At 40.3% G+C, this 22,939-nt stretch overlaps 1 protein-coding gene across 7 annotated transcripts in view; it reads right to left on the bottom strand.

Annotated features, from left to right (window-relative positions):
• Window positions 1–22,939, bottom strand: part of ATP8B4 (ATPase phospholipid transporting 8B4 (putative)) — a 216,204-nt gene that overhangs the window by 141,049 nt on the left and 52,216 nt on the right. For all 7 annotated transcript variants that reach the window (XR_011499559.1, XM_044764905.2, XM_044764906.2 and 4 more), the window contains 3 exons: window positions 13,765–13,878; window positions 10,999–11,097; window positions 6,280–6,341 (listed from right to left, as the gene is read on the bottom strand). Coding sequence is in view for 6 of the 7 variants with exons in the window: in XM_044764905.2 (XP_044620840.1) it covers window positions 6,280–6,341; window positions 10,999–11,097; window positions 13,765–13,878 (275 nt within the window). In the remaining variant the exon portion in view is untranslated. The remainder of the gene's footprint in view (window positions 1–6,279; window positions 6,342–10,998; window positions 11,098–13,764; window positions 13,879–22,939) is intronic.

The raw sequence follows: 22,939 nt of genomic DNA, 5'->3' as shown, positions 1-22,939 counted from the left end.
AATTGATTACAATGGAAAATCTATTTATAAGAACTATAGCAACGTCACTGCTCACATACAGAAACCAGCCCATTGGCAAATGGACCCTTCCATCTGCAAAGCTGACACACACAAACTGCCCAAGAAATGATCAGTCCAAGACTTAAGAAACTGAAATTAATTTATTGAGGATGAAGCTAGTTTTGAAACACTTTTATTGTGAGTTAGCAGTGTGAGCTAAAAGTTAATTTTTAAACCACTTCCACTGAGTCCAAAAAGCACTGAGACTACTCCCATTTGCTTGCTTTTGAACTCATTATCATTTAAGCCCATAATACTTTGCTTTATTAACATTGTTTAAGGAAAGAAGAATCAATTCTTTCACCTCATATTTTCCTTTCAAATATGCAAGTCTCTTCATCCGGATCCCAAATAGTTGTCCCCTAGACCCCACGGTACCATCGTAAAGTATAAACTACTTTATGGGCTAGAGATGAAAAACTCAGAGAGTTGGTGTTCTGCCTTGTGTTTAACCACAGACGTCTCCGCTCCAGCTGCAAGTGCCCAGGCCCTGATGAAGATGAGGTAACTCAATGTAGTGTTCATCGGTTCTCCCACGTGATTAACAGAATCCCAGAACCTCGATGCTCCCACCGGCTCCCCCGCCCCCGACTTGTAAGAAGCACACAGACACACTAAGTATGTATCAGCTTCAGACACATTAAGTTCAATGATCTTTGGTATTTTTTGTTGCAGGTGCTCAAAGAGAAAAAGTAAGAGCATGTATAATACGAAAAATAATCCACTCTGCCCCAAGAGTGACATTGGATCAAATCCAGCAAAGGGCAACGCCATACATGAATTTCCTCTCTCCTGGGTAAGATATTTCCAAGAATTCAAAAGCAAATGATAGGTCTTTTGACCATCGGTCTACATGCCTCTAATCTGGCAGGACAAAGAAGGCTCTTTGTAGCTGCCTGAAGGATCTGCCAGCCAAACTTCTGAATCACCGCCCAAATTTACTCCAGAAACTCTGCAGACCAGAACTGATGCATGGACCTCAAATATGAGTGCTGTATAGCTAGTAATTATGATATAAAATTTATATTCAAACTGTTTCAAATTATTGATGTTTGCGGATTTACATGTGTCACTAATACATTTTATAAAGCAGAACATTTTGGGCTTTTTTTGATGTTATGCAATGATTAAGAAAAAATAAACTTGGAACTTGGTGTTGGTGGCCTAACAGCCACCCATTCAGGAAATCCTCATATTTGATGGAACTGAAACCTCCCAGGGTTCAGGCAATATGCCCAACCTAGTCCTGCTCATACGTAAACCCTAGATAGTCTGATAAAGCTTGTCGTCAGCGGACTGAGTAGTAATGCTACAAGTTCTAATTACTTCATATGGAAATAATGGGTTCATGTAATCATCCTAGGTGAGTTTTATAAATATGTCACAAAAACGAAGTCTTATGGAAAAGGGTTTATTAACTTATAAAGATCAAGAAATTATATTTCAAAATTGGAAACAGACTAAACATCAAACAATACAGAAATGGTTATGTGAATTATGAGACATACACTCAAGAGAATGTTACGCAGCCCTTAAAAATTATGTGTATAAAGACATTGGAAAAATGATAATGATATGATGTGAAGTGAAGTGAAAACAGAAGAATAAAAATATATGCACACCATTATAAGAAATCTTGGCATAGAAAAAAAGACGCAAAGAAAATAGTAACAATAATTACTTTCGGATATGGAAGTATGGATGTTATTTTCTTCCTTCTACTGTTTATTTTCCAAATTTCTCTTAATGGACATATGTTACTTTTATAATGGGAAGAAAAACTGTATACTAAAGAAAAAAATGAAACAAAACGTTCAATCCTAATATCCAATGTGAGTCATCACTCGAACAAACTGGAAAAGTCGATGAAATGAAGAGAAACTTTGCTCCTATTGAAACAATATGCTTATTCCCATAATTGTGTGGCATTTAGGAATACCAGACTTGAATAGCGCAGAGACAATACTCTGTAGGAGTGAAAAAAAGCCCTTGTCACTCCCTATTAAATACACACAGTTTCCAAAAGAAAAATAACTGAGTGAGATTAATAGGAACAGCTCTGTGAAAGAGCTTGGGACATTTAACCCAAGTTTACTGATGCTTGGGAAAGTATAAAGTGGAATGTGTTGCCCAAAAAGCTGATGGTCAAGAGCAATTTGAAATCTATAGGTGTTCGGGAAACATCCTGGTAATTGCACTGGAGCATCTGATCTCAGCTTGTTCTAATGTAAAAGTATTAGAAATCACCTTGGAAACTAAAAAAATCAGAGCCTCACCTCCAAGACCTTCAATGAGTTGCCCTGGGGTGTGGCTGGGGCACTGACACAAGGTGTAGCAGCCCAGCGGAGGAGCACCGGGTTAGATGACCTCTGCAGCAACTTTCAGACTCCCTCTCGTGGCCTCGCACCTGCGGTTGTTCTCACGGTGGCCAAGGATGTTAGCATGGCTTGAGGAAATGTCACTTGTAAAACACTGAAGTTTCTATTGTCATTCACAGATTCAGTCAGCAAACAGTATTTTGTAGCCTGGCGCAAAAACATGCACTTCCTGTACAGTAGCCACATTAATTTCTGCAGGATGGAATCATGCCATGCCACCCTGACTTAGTTTTAAAACTAAAGTCACCAAAAGATTTTATCAAAGTCTAATAGAACACCTACTCCTTAAGCTCTTTCACACATTATAATAGATTGCATATGAGGAAGATTGATTTGAAAGGAATAGGAGTAACAAAACCAAAAACGTGAAATTGAAAACAAAGGGTTTTATTCCTCTATTTTTTTTTATTATTCTATCGAGTTCACGTTGATTCAACCACACATCTACGGAGAGTTAACCTTCACCAAGGGAGCTAAGAATATACAATGGAGAAAGGAAAGTCTTTTCAATAAATGTAATTATGTTTATATTTCTATAATTGTATACCAAACCCTTCAAGTACAAAATAAATAGTGAAGACATGATCACACCATGAAGTCCACACTTACACATGGTTTCATGAAGTCTAATTTTGGCTCTTACTTGCCATGGAAGCCTGGACAACTGACTCCCTTTCTGGGCCTTATTCTCTTACTCTCTAAAATGGGGCACTACTCCCGACACCTTGGGGTTTTAAGAGAGTTAAATGTGGAGGCACTAGAGCCCACACATGGTAGTTGCTCAATAAACATGTTTTGAACCTAACGTAGCTGCCCACCTTCCTCGCTTCTGAGCACAGGAGAAGGGAGACCTGAAGCCCAGAAGGAACATAGTTGCCCAAAGTCACACAGTGATCATTTACGTGAACCCAGGTTTCCTCCTGGCTGCTTTCATCCCTTCCCATTCCCCTCAGGGACCTCCTCCCCGAGGCTGACCATGCCTCTCCTCCCTCTAAGGCAAGCCAGTGATGCCTCCTGCCCTAGCAGGAAGACTCCAAGTCCAAGACTTCTGCCAGGAGCACACAAGGGAAGCCACAAGTGACTGACGGTGCCTGCCCCAGTATGACAACCACCTCCAGCAACACCTGGACTCCCCTGATCCCCTCCAGGCTTTCTACTTCATTCCTGGATAGTGACCCATAGGTGCCAAGAATAGGCTCATAAGCACTTTCTTACTATTTTCCATCAACACAGTCGTGAGATTAAGTACGCATTAACTACCGTCTCAGATCAAGCTCCCTAGAAGCCGATCCTGAGATGAGGATTCACAAGCAAGTGGTTCATTAGGAAATTATTTCCAGGAGAAACTGGTAAGGGAAATGAGAAACAGCACAGAGAAAGGGAAGAAGCCATGCAAGGATGTGATTGCAGGCAAAGTCCCATCCTCAGCCCAATCTCCATGGGCGTTCAGAGTGCAAATCACACACCTCAGAGCTTCTTCAACTTGAGGCAGGGGCGCTGCTCTCTAACATTCCTGCACCAACCCATCATTGGCTGCAGCAGCCCAGGGGCAGGGCTCTGAAGCAGGTGACAGGTGTAAGCCCTTAGAAGCAACACACACAGGAGCTGGGAGTGAGCACAGGAAGACAGCAGGGGTCTGGGCAGAGCCCCACCAGCATCTTCTACCATCACCGGCTCCAAAGGAGGACTCACAACTCCCTGGGCTATCTCAGATCTGAGCCCATTTGATTTCTCCAACTTTTCAAAATCCAAAAAGTGAAAAGCCAGTCTCCACAGCCTGAGTACATTCGGCAAAGACCACCACTCCAGCCTCTGGAATGGGCTAGTGACAGAACACAGCAAAATTTGACAGATCAAGCTCTTCTGGTAGATTGCCCTCTCAGCAATGGTTCTTGTTAGTGCTCAGTTTGAAGATTCAACAGACACTGTGCCAGGCTCAAGGGACACAGACACAATCAAGAGAGCTGACCCCTGCCCTAGAAGAGCTCAGCGTAATGGGAAACCTTACAAATGGAAAATCTTGCCTGATTTTTCACCAAATTCTAAGGAATACTCCATTCTCAATGATATGAGCCTCTCCTTCAACTTTACAGGATCAGCAACAATACTTATCAAAACATCACACCATATTGAATTACAAAGAGATGCTACCTCTTAAGGAATCAACAAAAAGCTGCATGAAACCACAAGAAAGTAAGGCTGATACTACTACTAATAATAATGACAATGGTAGCTGGCATGTGTGGGAGACATACAATCATCGAGTTTCTGAACATCTAAGTTGGTGGATTAATCTTATAGCCTCCAGGTAGAGACCCCAATATCTATCACTGCCCTGACATTGCCACAAAATTTAACTGGTAATTTGAGAGATTTCATTAAAAGATATGCTAGAGCCATTAGTTCAGATTCATTATGTGATTGCACATATTTGTAACACACTTTATATGAGATGATACTTCAAAGCAATGAGACTGGTTATCCAATCTTCCTTGGGGAATTAGTCATATTGTTTAATGTCAGATGTGATCCCCAGTCAGAACTGCAGGACTTGAGAAAGTCGAGATACACAACAGGACAGCTCAAAGCCACACACCACATCAGCTTACCAAGAGTCTCCACCTCTCAAGAACTTGCTCAAGACCACAGAATTATTCAGCGTCAGGACTAAACTCACACTTACGTCTCTTTGAGTGCAAAACTCAGGTTTTTAAACACCACACTGTAGTGATAACAACTCAAAACCTGCTAACATTGGAAATAAAGCAGGCAGTTCCAGGCATCTTTATGGCTTACCCACGTCCCACCAGGATCACACTTTCAGAGGCCCTGTCTCTGCAACTATGGCTTTAGATTAAGATCATTTTTCTTCACTCTGCATTTAACACTATTTTCTAAAACAAGCCAATAAAGAAAAATTATGTGTATTCATTACATTATCAGTGATCAGTCAACATTTTAGTTATGGAAAGAGATTAACTACCTCGATCCTACCAGTTATTGTCTAGGCTACCTAGCCCCTCTTGATATCTTTATCATTTCTTGCAATTTTCCATCTCACATGATTAACCTGTTTTATGATTTTTCCCTTTAAAAACTATCTACTTCAAAGTATACAAATGATTCAAAATCATCAGCCCATGTTATTGTCTGCCCGATTGAAGGACATTGTTACAAATCTACTTTTCCATGTGTTATTATTATCAAAAAAGGGACAAAGAGAAAGAGAGCAAGAAACAATGGAACGAAGTTTTGAAATTTACCTCTAAGTTTTCTAAAGGTATTTTTTCTGTTGTTTGTGTGTAAATACACATTTTAAAGAATTTCATATTCAAGCAACATTCCTGTAAATATTTCTTTACTGGTGGATGAATTTAAAAGCAATGAAAATTTGTTATGGCAGATAATCCATTCTAAATTCAACTCTCAAATGAATACAAATTCTTATCACTATCACTTAATACAGTAATGTGTCAAAGTCGCAATATTCACCAGAAATTACCAAATTAAACAATTCAGTCAAATACTTGTGAAACGTCTACTACAAACATGTGCCAATTCTAAATAGTATTAGATATAGATATGGAAAGCAACAACGATATGTCTGAGTTCCAGACAAGAAACTCCAAAGGAATTTGAAGTAGAAGTTGACTGAGTAGCACAAGCATTTGCTGAACATAAAAAAAGAGTCATGAAGATAAAACGGACTTACAGTGCAATTTTTAATAAATTAGAGGGAAAAAGAAATATATATTTAACTAAAAGAGAAAGCCACCAATTGTCAAGACCTGTTTTGGGGTCCCAGAAATCTTAAAAATAACCCAAAGAGTGTGTTTCTTACTTGCCGTCGATGAGCACTTCAGATTGCCGATTATTCACTTGATTATCACTCTTGTGGCGAAACTGAAAATCAAAGTGTTTGTAAGAAAACATATTAAATGATACTTTGTCAGCACAAATAGAGACACTGAAAATACTTTGAGTTCATCTGTTTGGACAATATTACCATCGATCCAAGATGAGCATGACTTCTGCTTACCTTGGACGCAACTTCACACACGCTAATTCTGAATCAAGACCTTTCTCACCAACTTCATTCTGGGTGTCCAATGGTACTAGTCTAGCCATATGCTCTTCTAGTTCTCACACTCTTTTAGTTGCTTCTCAGAACAGAATATGCTGTTTACTCTGCCATATAGTTCCAGAGAAAACCATACATTAATTTTGGTCTTCAACAAAGAACGGGGGCTTCCATTTCTCTCACATATGTGCTCAATACTTTACTGGAACACCATTCAAAATGCCTGATGCATTTCTTTGAAGCCAAGAAATTCCTTGTAACAACATGTTTTTTATTCTCCAGAAATTCTAATTGTTAACAGTAATCTTATGAAATACTGAGCATTTAAAACAAAAATCACAATACAAGACTGAACCACATTTGGTGTGGATTTGTGTTTTTATGCCCAAGTGATCCCATTTCTTATTGTATAGTCCAGTAATGTAAACACCTCATATTGCTTAGAAGAATCCAAATATTAGGAGCCCTCTACTAAAATTCATAAATTAGCAGCCATTCAGATAAGACTTTCTACACGAACTGTCAAGACTGGATAGTAATAGGCTAAAGTAGAGATAAGGTGCTATTTCAGCCAATTAACCTAAAATCACAGATGAGCAGGGGGTAGTATCAGGAGACATTAAACTTTGATTTCATAGATTGTCATCTTCAGAATTAGTGCTCTTTCCTTTTGAAAAAATTCAAAATATTGTATCAATACCACAATATATAAAATGCTTCAACCTGCCCTTCCCTTTATCAACATCCTTCCCAAACCCATCCCAATATTTTTATCATGCTATGACCAGTGCATACAATCACAGTGATGGCCAGGTATAAGTTAATGGATATTACCAGGAAAAATAAAATACTTAGCATTTGTTACCATGGAGTTTATAATGCTGGTCGAGGAGGAAATTGTCAGCCTATCATTGGCATGCAAACAAACTTCTCCCCACCAATAGAAAAATAGAAATGGAAACATTATTTTGTCTGAGGGCATAATTTGACAGGGATGCTGGATATTCTCTGTTGACTCCTCCACATCTACACCCCATCCTTCCCCACTCTTCCCTGTGCCAAGGAAAGCTGACCTAGATATACTGTCCTAGCCCTCTGGCTTCTGGTTGGGTTTGACCAGCAGGTGGTACTAGCAGAAGAGCAGAGGGCCAGAGGGAAGTGAAATGGGGAATTTTTTCCCTGGCTTCCTTCGAGCTGGTTAGCAGTGGCTGCTTCCTCTACAGAGAGCCCCAGTGGCTGCGAGCAACACTCAAGAACAGCTCCAATCTGGTAATAGCTTCCTCCCTTTGCCCCTTCAAGCCTAGAAGTAGTAATGCCACCCATGTTGCTACCCTATGTGTTTTTCCTCACCTACACTCTTTGTAAATGGTCCCTTCATTATTAATCTTTCTCCAATCTTCCCCCATTTCAGGGTGACATCTGTTTCCTGCCAAGACCCTGACTGATAAAGATATCTGGATGATGAACTGGCACATATTATTACAAAAATAAAAGCACATTCAAGCATTAACTGCAGTAGAGACAAAGGACACCTGGTATTTAGTCACATCTGTGTCTAACCTGAAAACAGTCCCCTACACTGACTAACTGGGCGTCACAGAAAAGGATCAATCAGTTCACCCCCTAAAAGCTGAGCAGCCCACTCTTTGGGCCTCAAGCTGGGGCCACTTCCACTTCTGCCCAGGCTTTTCCAAGGGGTCTTGGTATTGGAACAGATAGAGTCTGGAAGGACTAGAAATGGTAGTCTCAGGCCCAGGCTGACTCTTCTTGACAATTTCTTCTCTAGAAATAGATATGAAGGCTTAGAAGGGAACCACCCCAGACAGGAAGGGAGCAGAGGACTAGCATTGATTGTGTGCCCGCTGTGAGCCAGGCTCCATGCCAGGTGCTTTACACACAGCATCTCATTTTATCTTCCCGACAGTGCTGATGTCATTGGCCACATTACACAAACAACATAAGGTTCAAAGAAGCGGTTTGCCTCATGTCACACTTTCAGAACATGGTAGGGTTAGATGTCTTTCTCCAAAGTCCATGCTCTTTCTACTCTACCATTTTATTTTTCTATGAAGTGTGACTATAATGAATAAGAACTTTAAAGTCAATATGTAGGAACTCATGCATCTAAATGAGTACTATTTCCCTGAAAGATCAGATAGTATGGAGAAATCACATATTTACTCCAAAGATATCATTACTCAAATCATTGTTGAAATTTCCTCTCCTCGAATTACCTTTGCTGCTTCTAGCCCATTCTTTAAAATATCATTTATTCTTTGAAGATGGAGCTATTTATCCTCAGAAAGGGCATGAAGGGGTGTCTTATGTTGGGAAATATATGAAAGGCTCTCTTAGAAAGCAGATAGGGTGAATAAGTTGGTTTTTTTAACGGGCTGAGAAATGGCATTTGTTTCCAAAGCTGGGTGAACACAAGTCATGAAATTGGCTTTCTTCTGTACCTTGTACACTGACCATGAGAGAAATTCTATAAGAGGAGCTCCAAAGTACCTTGAACAATAGCAACCTCACAGGAATGGGTGGGCTCCAGGAATGTCCCGAGTTGACCACTTTAAAGGGACGTTATTCATCAGTGTGAATAGGTCCTGTGTGTTAGTTAAAAATCTAGCATCAAAGGTTATAGTCACAATGTGCACCATGAAATATATTAGGCAATTCACTAAAATTGAAGAGAGTTATATCCCATGCATCCCATAGAAACATGGTGTATGAAGGCAAATTATATAGTGAGAGACAATTTTCAAATGAGTCACATCAAATTGTTGATTTATCAGAAAATTATACGTAAAACAACTATGAGGATTATAAGAACCAACTTGATAAGTACAAATCTCCCAACTCGCTTTCCCATACTCAACCACTCTCAGTAGAGCTGGGTTGCCACCTTCTCCATGAAGCCTTCCTTAATTCTCCCTCTCACACTCCACCTCCACTGCCAACCAGAACCAAGTCACTTCGTTTTTTTATTATGACTTATAACGTTTTTATCTCATATTATTGTTATTCATGTACATGTCCCATCTTCCCCTACTGGGTTTTAAGCTTTTTTTTTAACTTGGAGTTCTGTGTCTGTTTCATTTCTGCATCCCTCATATAGCTTAGCACAGAGGGATCTAGGGAATAAGGGCCAGTGCTCTAAAGCCAGATTGCCGCAGGTAGACTGTGGTAAGTTAAACCCTAGAACAACCACACACACACACACACACAAAATATATATATATATACACATATATATACCTATTAAGCCAATAATGAAGATAAAATGGAATCACAAAAAATACTCAATTAAATCTAAAAGTAGGTAGAAAAAGATGCAACAAAGAACCAATGGGGCATTTAGAAAGCAGTAACAAGATGATAGATTTAAATCTAATGATAATGATAATCACATTCAATGTAAATGGGTTAAACATTCTAATTAAGAGAGATTTTCAGATTTCATTAAAAAGCATTACCTAACTGTATACTGTCTGCAAGAAACCCACTTTAAAGACACAGACAGTTTAAAAATAGACAACGGGGGGCCAGCCTGGTGGCATAGTTGTTAGTTCATATGCTTCTCTTCAGCAACACGGGGTTTGTGGGTTCAGATCCCAGGTGAAGACCTACATACTGCTCATCAAACCATGCTGTGGCAGCGTCCCACATATAAAATAGAGGAAGATTGGCACAGATGTTAGCTCAGGGCCACTATTCCTCAAGCAAAAAGAGGAAGATTGGCAACAGCTGTTAGCTCAGGGCCAATTCTCCTCACCAAAAGAAAAAAAGGCAACAGGAAATATGGGTACAAGTTCAGAGGAGAGGCCTAGGCAGGGAGCATGAACATGTAAGTTATTGGTATATAGTTATTGAGGCTAGGGTACATGCAGTCACCTAGAGTGAGACTATAACTTGTCTGGACTTAGAATGTTTAGTTTGCCCAAGACTGCGTTTTAAATCTTTAAATTTAAATAACCTCATTTGGATTATGCAGACTTCAAAACTCTCTATTGTCTTATACTTCACTTAAGTTGCCTGATTTTTGAAGCTATTTGCTTTTGTAACTCCTGGTATAATGAGCAGAGGATGTGCGAGCTTAATATCTACCAACTCCCAAAACTTAGACAAAGACATGTGATATTGGATAATTACATCAGTGAATGGAAGCAAGGTTTGTAACTCTGCTCTTTTCACTCATTGGTTACATTATCATTCGCAAATCACTAGTTCTTTATAAGCCTTAGTTTCCTCACATGTAAAATGAGGAAGTGAGTCTAGTTATTGAAAGCCTCTTGCTTTTATCTTAAACAGGCTCTGGTTTTATAACACCTGTATTAATCATCAAACAAATAGCAGAAGAGTTTTATATGGTATTGACCAAAAGAGCATCATTCAAAAATTGAAAATGGATCTCTATTTTCTAGTTTTGAGAGGTCACAAACAAAATTGAGAACTCAGGAATGCTCAAAAGCAAATACTCACACAGTCATCTGTGGCATCTTTGACAGCTGTCATAGTTATCACCAGGACCAAAGGCACAATGGTGGTAAACCAGGTCAAGGAAGAGATTTCTGGAATCAACTGAAACAAACATTTCAAAGAGTTTAGGGCTTTTAAATTTACTAAATATATCTTCCAAATTTTGTTGTTTAATTTTATAAGACTTGATAGAAATTAATGGGATTATATTCAGTTATTTGTATAACGTAGAACAACTTTCAATAATTTAAGTGTTTGCATTCAGTTAGAGGATACATAGAATAAAAGAATCACTGAACCATTTAAAAATAAAATTTTTATAGTCAGTTAAAAAGCTTCTTGAAATCTTTCACAGATGATGATCTTTACCCAGGATAAAAGTCGCCTGTCTTTTCTCAGCTTCTCATCTCAACTTTTAACAATTTTACCAACTCTTCATCAGTTCCCAAAGAGAGACTCTGAGCGTCTACATTGCACCAAACACTGTGCCAAGTACTTTCCATGCATTGTGTCATCTGATCCTCAGAGAAGTTTATTGAGTTAGATTCTGTACCAGAGTTGTTTTGCACAAACCCATAGGATTTGTATTCCATGTAAATAGCATGACTAGTGCAAAATATTGTATCAGAATACATTGTGAATGGTGCCCCAGAGTCAGGAAATGCTGCAGTCCTGGATATCATTTTCCCATTTTATAAATAAGTATCTGAGAGGTCAAGCAACTGGGCCAAGAACATACACTGCTAAAATTTGAACCTCGGTCTATTTGACTCCAAAGCCTTATGCCTGTACCTCAAAGCCACCTACCTGAGAGAGATGCCATGACAGTTGACACAACTCTCTTAGACAAGTGGTTTTCAAATGGGTTCAGTTTGGAGCTGCTTTAGGGCCATCACACAGGGAAAGGTGGGGTGGAGAGGGTCAGTGTATGGAGATCAGGCCTCATCAAAACAGCCCTAAACTAAATCAATTTTATAAAATAGTTGCCACATAAGATTAAAATTTAAAAAACAAACCTCAAAAGCCTCTGAGGGACCAACAAAAACATTGGGCTGGGTGGCAAAAAGGCTGGAGTCTAGTCTTAGTTCTATTATTAACTCACAGTGAAAGCTTCACACGTCACCGAATCTCTCTGCGTCTAATTTCTTCATCAAAAAAGAAAGAAGCTTTGACTAAACCACCTCAAAGGTTCCTTTCAGATAAAAAATTCTGTGAACAAGAGCCTTGGATCATAAACAAGAAAGCCATTAGAGAAACGAGCTCAAAATTCTGAAATGATGTAAATGGTTATATGAAGAAACCAAAAGCAAATTCACAAGGAAAGAAATCTTAGATTCTACAGTCTCTTCAATAAATTGTAAGGTGTACAGTCATGGCTTTTTTTTTTCCTGTTCATATGTAGTTCTTCTCAACTGTACCCTTATTTCTTAAAGAACTACCTTGCCCCTTCTACTTTCAGTCCATGTAATTGGGGTGCACTGATCCCATCCTGGTTCCAGGTTTTTGCATGGGGTCTAGGTCAAGACAATCATTGCATCAAATTCTTGAGCCACTGTGATTGGTTTATGGACAGGGCTATAACTCAGCACAATCCAATCAGACCTAATCCCAAAACGTGCTGGAGCAACAGAAAAAGGAATTCATGCTCTCTCCTCTCTTCTCTCTCTCTGTCTCTCCCTCCTCCTTGCTCTCTCTCTCATGTTAGAGTTGAAGCCAAGAGGATAAAAGTCTAAAGCTTTCAGGGGCCAGCAGGTGGACAGGGCCTGCCTGAGAGTCAGGTCAACATGGTGGAAAACTGAGGAAAGAGAGGTCACATCCTGTTGAAATAGTTTGCCCATGAATACAGTCACACATGAAATGAGACACACCCTTGAATATATTCTCTTTTGCTTAAACAAATTTAGGTTTCTGCCATTAAACCGAAAGATTTTTAACACAAATAATCATTCAATTAAAGAAAAAACAGTACTCAAGCTATTAATCTAGACTGCACATATCTCATCCATCTTCTTACCTCTTATAATTAGCACAGAGCCAAGCACATTCTGAATCTGTCAGTTTAGTCTGTTTAAATTACTCTAAAGTGAACACTAGGTAAATAACTGGCTAACACGAGCTGTTTATACATATGTGTATTCTTTGACGAGCTGTTTATATATATGTGTATTCTTTGATTTATGTCTTTTCCTTCCTAAAATATCAGTAAAAGCAGAAATTTCATTTAGGTCCAAATTTAGTCAAATGGGAGGAAAAACAAATGTTATCAACTACCAATTGACCACTTAAAACTGTTAAAAATTTTCACTCTACAGTGAAATAACATACAGCATACATCATTTACTTACATGCATGTAAAATATGCATTGTTTTCAGATGCAAATGAAGTTTACTGAATTAAGTTCCACAAACTACTGCTCAGCTAGACTCTGCACTTCAACTCTGGCAATACCCGTACTGACAACATCAGGGGGAGATAAAAAAAAGGAGGAAGGCTACGAAAAGTAATTATTAGGCTCTGGTTTGGTTCAAATAAAGTGCAAGGCTGCATTTTAAAATGACCTCAGTGTTTAAAATGATGAATGTACTAGTTTTTACCCATTCCTAACCCTCCCACATTTGTGAAGAGAAACAGCAATAATAACACTAAAAATCTGATAAGGATGGTTTTACCTAATCATGAACATTTAGCTGAGTAAATTAACTTACTTTTTCAAATTATATGAATACTTTTAACAAACAAATGATGAAGAAATACAACCTAAACATTACCTGTAAAATCAGTAGGAAAAGGAAATAGGCATTTGCCACTCTTTGGAACTGTTCAAATAAGTTAATTGGCAAGAAGGTGAGAATGTTGTACTTGGATGTGTGGATACGATTATCCTGAAAAAGAAATAGAATCACATTAGTTTGGGGCAAGGCATTGCTCATTATCAGAAATAGCTCTAAAACTTTCAAGGCTGAGAATGAGTTATGCCAGAGCAAGAAAGATAAGCCAGTTATCTAGGAAATTTGATACTCTGTGTGGCCCAAGGCCTTCATTTTTCCCAAGATGACATGCTCCTGATAGTAGGTGAAATTACTGTTCAATGCCATAAAATCATGCATGACTGAAAAGCGTGACAAGTGCAAAAGTCTGCCCCTGAGATTTTTTACTCTTATGCAGTCATTCATTTGGCAGATATTGCTTAGGCACCTACCGTATGCAGACAGTGAGCTCATGCTGGGGCCAGTGAGGTGAGAAGGCACTTCAGGGATCAAGTGGTCCACCTTCCCAAAACATGACACTTTAGATAACTCTGACAAGGGGCCCCTAGACCTGCATTTGAAAGTCTTCTGATGGGAAAATGACCACCTTGAGAGGCAGCCTCTTTCCATTTAGGAATGGCAATTGATGGAAAGGTCTTTATTATGAGAAACTCAAATCTACCTCCCTGTAAGTTTTTGCCATGTGCTAAAAATTCCATCCCCAGGGCCACCCAGCCCAAGTCGAAGCCCCTTCCACGTTGACAACCTTCAAATAATTGAAGACAACTCATAGGCCTCCCCTAAATCTTCTCCACTCTGATCCAGATATTTCTGAAACCCTCAGCCATTCTCCATGACTTGTTTTATTGACATTTCTTCCTGGTCAACCTCTTCTGGGTCCATACCAACTTCTCTGCATCTCTCTTAAAACATGGTGCCCAGAACCAAACACATATTGCAGATCTGGTTCAACCAGTCCATGTGCAGTAGAGACTTTGATATTCTGCATTCTGGACTATTGTATTAACATGCTTCAAAATTTCATCAGCATTTTGGCAATTGATCTCAGTGTTTATTCATATTGAGTTTTGATGAACTAAAATCTCTAGATCATGTCTTCATAAATCACTATTAAATCAGGTCTCCCTTTCCTAAACACTCACAGTTGATTTTTTTAAATATTGCTGTACAGGTTTTTCATGTATTCCTATTATACCAGCCTAATGAAAAAAGTTTAATCTTGAGTGTGCTATCCCAAAGTATTAAATATTTCTCCCAAATTTGTGTCATCAAAAAATATCAAACACATGCCTTTTATACAGTCTTCCAAAGCTGTAGACCAATACATTAAAAAAGACAGGGCTAAAGATCAAAAAAAATTTTCTTTTTTTTTTTTTTTTTTTTGAGGAAGATTAGCCCTGAGCTAACATCTGCTGCCAGTCCTCCTCTTATTGCTGAGGAAGATTGGCCCTGAGTTAACATCCATGCCCATCTTCCTCTGCTTTATATGTGGGATGCCTGCCACAGCATGGCTTGCCAAGCAGTGCCACATCCGCACCTGGGATCCAAACCGGCAAACCCAGGGCCACCAAAGCAGAATGTGTGCACTTAACCACTGTGCCACCAGGACGGCCCCTAATTTTTTGAATTAGAGAAATAAAATTATGGTAAACTACTAGAAATTGCTTTACTGATTAATGTAAATACCAGGTTCAGGTGTTTATAGGAAACATACAAAATATGTTTTATTTAACCTTTTATAAATACGCTGAACTATACTCCCATGAGGCTTACCTCTATCTTATCCATCAAGATAGCATGAGAAATTTGGGGTGACAGGTCTTGTTGAAATTCAGTATCGACATGCCCAGGGAACTTCCATCCACTCATATTTTAAAACTGAGGTTAGTCTGTGTGATTTAAGTAACCCTACACTGACTCCTAGTAATCACTGCTGCCTAATTAAAAAATATATGGTCATCTGTTAAATGGCCATTTTTAACAGTGACCAGGAATCAATGTGTCCAGCTCTGTGCAACACATTGTGGAAGAATAAGAGAGATATCAAGAGAAGAGTTCCAGCCTAGCTGGTCTGATGCACAGTAATGTGCTGAAAACTGTTCTCTGAGCTGATGATGACTATTTTGTAGTGAGTTATTTACTCAAGAACTGGGCTAGGAAGCAAGGCTGTGAGAACTGTCGGTCACAGCACGTTTTTCTAAGAAAGAGACTTGGAGAAAATAATTGGGAAACGAAAAGCAAAGGAGAAAAAGCAGTTAACTTAAAGGATCACATATTCTTAATTCTGTTTCATATTTTCCTTCAAAGTTGAAAGCAAAACAGAGGTTAAGCCTGTATCCTGCTAAAAAGACAGACAGAACTTCTGCTGGGATATTCAAAACCATGGCAGGAATTAGAAAGAAACTCTCCCACAAAATTGAATTCCATATAGGTGAAGAGCCAATTGTGTGGGATAAAGTGATAATGCCAAATGGGGACTGTGACAATTTTGCTTAATTTGATGTATAGCAACCATCCTGTTTGTTCTACTAGCTCTGTTGTGACTTAGTCACAGATGGTGCAAACCCTCACAGCTATGACTGAGAACAAGGAACGAGGGCTCCCCCTCCTGGAGAATCTCTGGACACGTTTACCTTTCTTTGTTTTTCAATCGAAAGGAAAAAATGTTTCCATTTCCACGGCCCTGTCCAAAAATGTGAGTATTGGTAAGACCTTAAATCAGGCACATTAATTTTCAGCCATTTCATTGAGCCAGGCTATTGGCTTACAGTCAAATTTTAGTACAAATCATTCCTTACTACAGCACAGAAGATCTTCAGCATTATCCTCTTAGCACTACTTTTGCACCGTGAACTACTAGAAATATCCCAATTCAGAAAGAGGAGGAGCGGGGAGGAGAAAGGAGTACATTTGGAGAATCCGTATAGCATCATTAGTGCTGACATAAGACAGGCTGGAAGTCATGGCTTTAATTTGTTAGCCAGGTGGGCGAGTTTAACTGACCCCCTGATGAGGTAGGCTTAGCCACATAGTCATTAGCAATCCTGGACCAGGCAGACCTCCCATGTTGTGGGAAAGAGCCTGCCCTTAGAGGAGCATCAGAGGCCACCCACTCCCAGAAGGAAGCTCACTTCCAAGAGGAAGAGGGCAGAGCTGAGCTGAGGAGGCCCAGAAATTCCTCCAAGATTGACACATCAGGTAAATGACTCCACCTCCCATTGGGCAGAGTGAGTAAAGGGGTGGAGAGAGAACTGTCACCCCAGCAGAGACTCCTCCACGTGAAAGGCAACATCAGGATGAGGGAAAGCATTGCTCCTCTAAAATATATCAATACAAAGGCTCTGAGGTAGGCAGAAGATGGCACACACAGGGATCTAAGAGAGGGAACATGAGTCTGGACTACAGAGGTCAGCACCAACCGAGGCCAGAGAGAGAAGTTCTTTGGAAACTGTACTAAAGATTTTAGACTTCATTGTAAAGTTTTAAGTAATCTTGATGAGATTCTAATTTTAAAAGGCTACCCTAGCTACCAGGTGGAGAAGAAATTGGAGCTGACACAAGAATAGATGTCAGGAAGTCTTTGAATTAATCCAGGTGAGAGGTGATGGGCGGCCTGGACCAGGATGGTGGCGAAAGCGGTGACAACAAATAATAATAATAGTAACTAATATTTATCAAGCTCTTGTAATATGTCAAGGACTGTGTACTGTTCTAAGAGCTTTACATTTCATAGCACATTTTATCCTCACAGCATCCTTATGAAACAGGTACTACTAACCCCACCCTATAGAAGGGAAATCCAAAGTGCAGAGAGATGAAGTAGCTTACGAGAGGTTACACAGCTTCTAAGGGGTGGAACCAGGATTTGAATCCAGGTATTCTGCTTCTAAAGCCCAACTCTTCACCACTGTGCTTCCCAAGTTCCCTGCAAAGCAGATATCTCTTCTGCTTTCAGAGTAACCTGCCCTTGCTTTCTCCTCCACTCTGTATTGCGAGCCTGCTGCCACTTTCTTACCAAGGGAAATATTATACATCTACTCTTTGCTCTTGAGTCAACCCCCTCGGTAGGAGCCCATTATCTATTGCCTGATGTATCATTCCAGCTTCCTTGTCTTCCCTTTCAGTCCCCCTCAAGAGTAATTCTCTTGGCCCCTAACAAAGCTCAATGCAGGCAAATAGGTAGCTAACCACTCCCTTCACTTAGCTTTCCAACCAAAGCAGCAAAAGTCCTTTGCATTTTCAACATTGTCTACTTGGTGCAGAGAAAGAATAAAGTAAAAAATGTGAAATTCTTCAGAAGTGGGCCATCAAATAAAATATTAATAAAACGAGAAGCAATACTTTTTATAATGAGATTTTTATTGTGTAATCATATTGCTTAAGAAAACAAGCAAATAAAAAGTAACAAACACAGCTAAACAAGTAAACAGAGAATTTGAGGAGTTTGCCCCAATTCTCCCCCTGGCAAAATGGAGCTAATAATATTTTTCATCTATATATTTATATGACTATTGTGGCAATAAGATGATATTATAGACCTGAAAGCAGTTTTCCTAAGTTGAAAGAATTATACAAATATAGGACTTTTGTGAGCAACCCCCAAATAATCCAAATGGATTTAGGAAATGCAGTACTAGGCAGGATAAACTAGGTAGGCCACAGTAACAAACAACTTCAGAATCTTCCGACTTAACATAATAAGAGTTTATTTCTTGCTTGTACCACTTGTCCAACATGAGCCAGCAAGGAGGCTGTGCTCATCATAATTACTCACAATGGACCAGCCACCATCTCAAATGCTTCCAATTTCAGTACCACAGGGAAAGCGAAAGCTCTGAAGAGTCTCACACCCACAAGTTAATGCTTCAACCCAAATGCTCACAACTCATTGACCAGAAAGAGTCACCATGTGTCCAAAAGGCAGAAAGCCAGAAACACTGATAGGCATCACTAATGGCTACCACAACCAGAAATGGAAACTAACCCAAATATTTGGAGAGTGTAGGACATATCAGCTACAAAAAATCAATATCAAAAACCAACCTTGGTGCTCCAAATCCAGTTCTGTTCTAATGCCAGATACAACAGACATTTGACTACTTTCCCCTTCCCCTCAGCTAACAGTGATGCAAATTTCTTAGTTCGTCAGGATGGATTCAACTCCCATCCGTAACTCCAGGGTCAGGTCCAGATCCACCTAAACCAACTGCATGGCCCATCTTCCTACTTACAATTTTGAGTTGAGGCCTTAGCACATGACCTGTCATATGAGTAAGGTCTTACCAATACTCACTATGTCAATTCTGGGAATTTGCTGGAGATGTAGGCTTTCTCTTACATACTGGATTCCAACCTGGAAGCAAGTAACCCTAGGGATCACTGACAGCATCTCAGGACCCTGAGTGTAGAGGCTGCCAAGAATAAACTCCACACTGAAGATGCAGGGCCAAGAAACTCAGAGAAAGAAAATAGACCAAGCCTTTCCTGAGGCTACCCTATCTCTGGACTTTTTAGTTATATGATTTGTCCATTTATTTTATTGTCTAAGTCAATTTGAGTTGATTTTTCTTTTACTCCCAACCAAACACCAGGTGAGAGCATTAATAATACATAGAAGATCAGTTTCCATTTTTATATAGTAGTTTACTTTTATCTCTATATTTGCCTTAAAGGATGAGTCATCGAAGGCTAAGCCGAAAGGCGTTCAGTGGTTGTCTGGGGACACTGCCTGCATCTGTGAAGCCCACAGGCCAAACCCCAGGAGCTTTCGCAATGAGTACCACAGTTTCAGCACTATCAAAAGATCTTCCCACATTTGATGAAACATTTTTATGTCATGACAGCTATAAAAAGTAACTGTCAGGATCTTGAGGGGAAAAAAGCCTATTTTTCTTGCCACAAGAGGAGGCAGATATAGTTTTTTATGGTACAATCTGGATTCCAGAGAGAGAAATAGTCCTGACTTTTAAGGGAGAGATTATCTCTAAACCATAAAATAAAAACCAAAAAGAGTCTGTCCACAGGCTACTTGCGTTAAAAAGGAAGTGGCCTAAAGTCATTTGCACCACTCAGGAAATATGTGAAACACCCATGTTTATGCAAAGATCCCAGAAGAATGCATGTATGGAGCAAATGGGCCTGGAGATTGGGCGTCTGGCGCCTCACTGATACCAGCAGAACCGCAACTCCTCAGTACTAGTCAAATGATGCCCAGTGAGGGGTCCACAGCATGCAGGGTTGGGAGGAATGGAGAGATGACAGCGCTCCTATGAACATCATTGAGGGAGGGCCAACCCACAGAAGACACTTTACAGAGAGCCATCAACAAACGTTGGCTACAACCTCATCATCATCACCAGCACCACCACCATTATCATTACATCCTCCTAAGCCTGGGCTCCCCTCCATGAACAAGAACATTTGTGGGGAGGGAAAGAACAGAGGGCACACTTGCCCCAACGTTCATCCATTCATTCATCTAAGGGCCTTCTATGCGTCAGACACTGTCATCGAGCCAGGACAATGGATGGGACTAAACAAAGGCCCTACCCTTCTGGAGCATGTTTGCATTTTAGCTTGGGGAGAGAGGCAGGAACGAGCAGACTAGCAACTTGTAAACTAATGACACAATTTAAGTACGTGATCAGTGCTCTGAAGAAAACAGTGAGCAACAGAGCAGGAGCACCTTGCCGGCCAGGACTCCCTTAAGAAGCCTGCTTATTAGACTTTCCCGGGTAATGCAACCTCAAGGTTACCCCACCTGATGAGACCGCAGGGGCACCTGTCCCCTAGGAATGTCCAAAACAGTCTTTCAGGCTATCAGGAAAAAAGATAAGAACTTCCATATATATTTCAACAAAAAGTTAAACGTTAAGGTTACTAAGGTTTAATCCACAGATTGTCTTTACTACACATGTATACACGCATATACATACATATACATGCATACACTTACATAAATACAAACATAAATATATATAACATATTTTATATATATATATATGGGAAGGTTTTCTTTTTGCAAGTAAGAAACATACTCAAAAAGTTTGGGACTGCCAGACTAAACATTGTTATGGTCAAGGAAATGAGCGTGACCCATGCGTCACCAAGTCTTGGGCACAGAATGGAGAAGGAGACTTTGTGCGTAACAGTGTCTCTGTGCCATACAATGACACCCGCTAACATGTATGGTCTCCTTACATATGCCAAGCACTATGCTGAGCACTATACATACATCATCTCAGGCAGTCTTCAAAAAATCCAATGAGCTGTGACTATTTCAGCACCAATCTACAGAGGAGGAAACAGGCTTAGAGCAGTTGCAAGGGTGACCCATAAAAGCCATGTTTCACAGAGTCCTGTGCTCTCCCGAATGGTATGTGTTTCCCAGGAAATAAGTCAGAAACAAGGAGTCCCTAGATTGCCTCCTGGTGAACTAACTCACTGACCCTCAGAGAACATTCTTCATCTGGTGAAGACCTCTCTAAACCAGAGCAGAGTGAAGGGCACGCGCTAACTCCATCAGCCGGAGCAGTCATTTTCAGCCCTTTCGATCTAGAGAGAGCGTCCACAGGGCTTGTCAAGGGAGTTTCATTTGCCGTCTAGACCTCAGGAACACAGGCAGAAGCCAGGCAAGGTTTCAGGCTTCAGTCTCCCCCCAGGCCAATCTGCCTGACAGCGTCAGAAATGTTCTGTTTTCCACCCTCAGGCCTTGGGTTAGCTGTTCTAGAGCAAGTAAATGGCCTATGAATAGTAATTTATCTACAAAGAACTCATTTTGGACAATTATCAAGGGAACAAATTAAATTTCCCTCTGAGATTAATTTAATCACACTAATTTTTTTTTTCTCCGGGGTGTTTAGATGCATAAAACTTACAAAGACTTTTGAATAGCTCCAGGTAAAATGTTAACTTTTATTTTGTGACATCTGAAAAAGGGCTGAAAATATCCTTAAAATCATAAAGAGAGAGACCTAGCATATGCCTCCTCCAGAGAGATAAGAGGTGAAATAAAAGGAAGACTTACAAAAAAGAACAGAAAAAGAAATGGAAGGCTGTGTTTCCGAGGGCCCTTCATGGGGCATCCCTAATGAGTTGTTTGCCTTCTATTTCTGCTTTGCCGAAGCTCTTCTGCGCCTCCGCCCTGTAGATCTGCCATCTGCTGGGGTGCAGGCCCTCAGCCTTGGTCTACTGGCCCGTCTCACTCTAGGGTTTCAGGGGCCTTGGACAACCAGAGTGGCCATTTCTTTGAGTTGATGCGAGTCTGGCCTGCTCAGTCCTGTTTCCTGAACTACAAGGGCATCTTTGGACAACTTCGTGCATACGAGCTGCTTTGTTTATTAGGACTAAAAATTAGACCATGTTGTACAGTCTGGGAACGAGGCCAAATTTCAGGCAGGACCTCCACATTTATGATAATAACAAAGGCACAATGGAAAAGTCCGGTTAATGAGGAAAGGCACACATAAAGAATTTCCCAAAGGGCCAAGGGGTTATTATAACACACTACAAACAGTCTAATCCTTCCTAGGACTGTACCTCTTACACTAGGGCTCTACACAAATAACACCAGCTCTGGGGTAACTATGCAATTTTCTCCTGAATCCCTAGGGATCAGATGAGAAGTGTGTGCAGCGATGAGCTCCCCTCCTCTGCAGGGTGCTGGGGCAACTGGGACCCCCAGCAAACTCCTGGTGGTGTCCTCCTGCAACATTCCTAGCCTCCCCTGGTCTCCAGCCCATTCTCATCCAGGCTGGGGCGATAAATCTAAGTTTAGACAAACCCACACCACTTGGCTTTGTGATTATGTTTAAGTGGTTTTTGTTTGGGAGTTAGAAGTATCGACAGGGAAGAACAAAGATCTGGTTGGAAAAAAGGGAAAGAAAAATTCTTCCCCTGGAGTAGGGGAAGAGAGAGGCTTCAAAAGCATCTATGGGGCCAGCCGAGTGGTGAAGCGGTTAAGTTTGCACATTCCGCTTTGGCGGCCTGGGATTCACTGGTTCAGATCCCAGGTACAGACCTACACACCGCTTATCAGGCTACGCTGTGGCAGGAGTCCCACATAAAACAGAGGAAGATGAGGACTGATGTTAGCTCAGGGCCAGTCTTCCTCAACAAAAAGAAGAGGATTGGCAGCAGATTTTAGCTCAGGGCTAATCTTCCTCAAAAAGAAAAA

This window comes from Equus asinus, chromosome 2 (assembly GCF_041296235.1).
Source record: "Equus asinus isolate D_3611 breed Donkey chromosome 2, EquAss-T2T_v2, whole genome shotgun sequence".
NCBI classification, from domain to species: Eukaryota; Metazoa; Chordata; class Mammalia; order Perissodactyla; family Equidae; genus Equus; species Equus asinus.
Note: the sequence above shows the minus strand (reverse complement) of the source record. Positions and strands in the feature narration are given on the sequence as shown.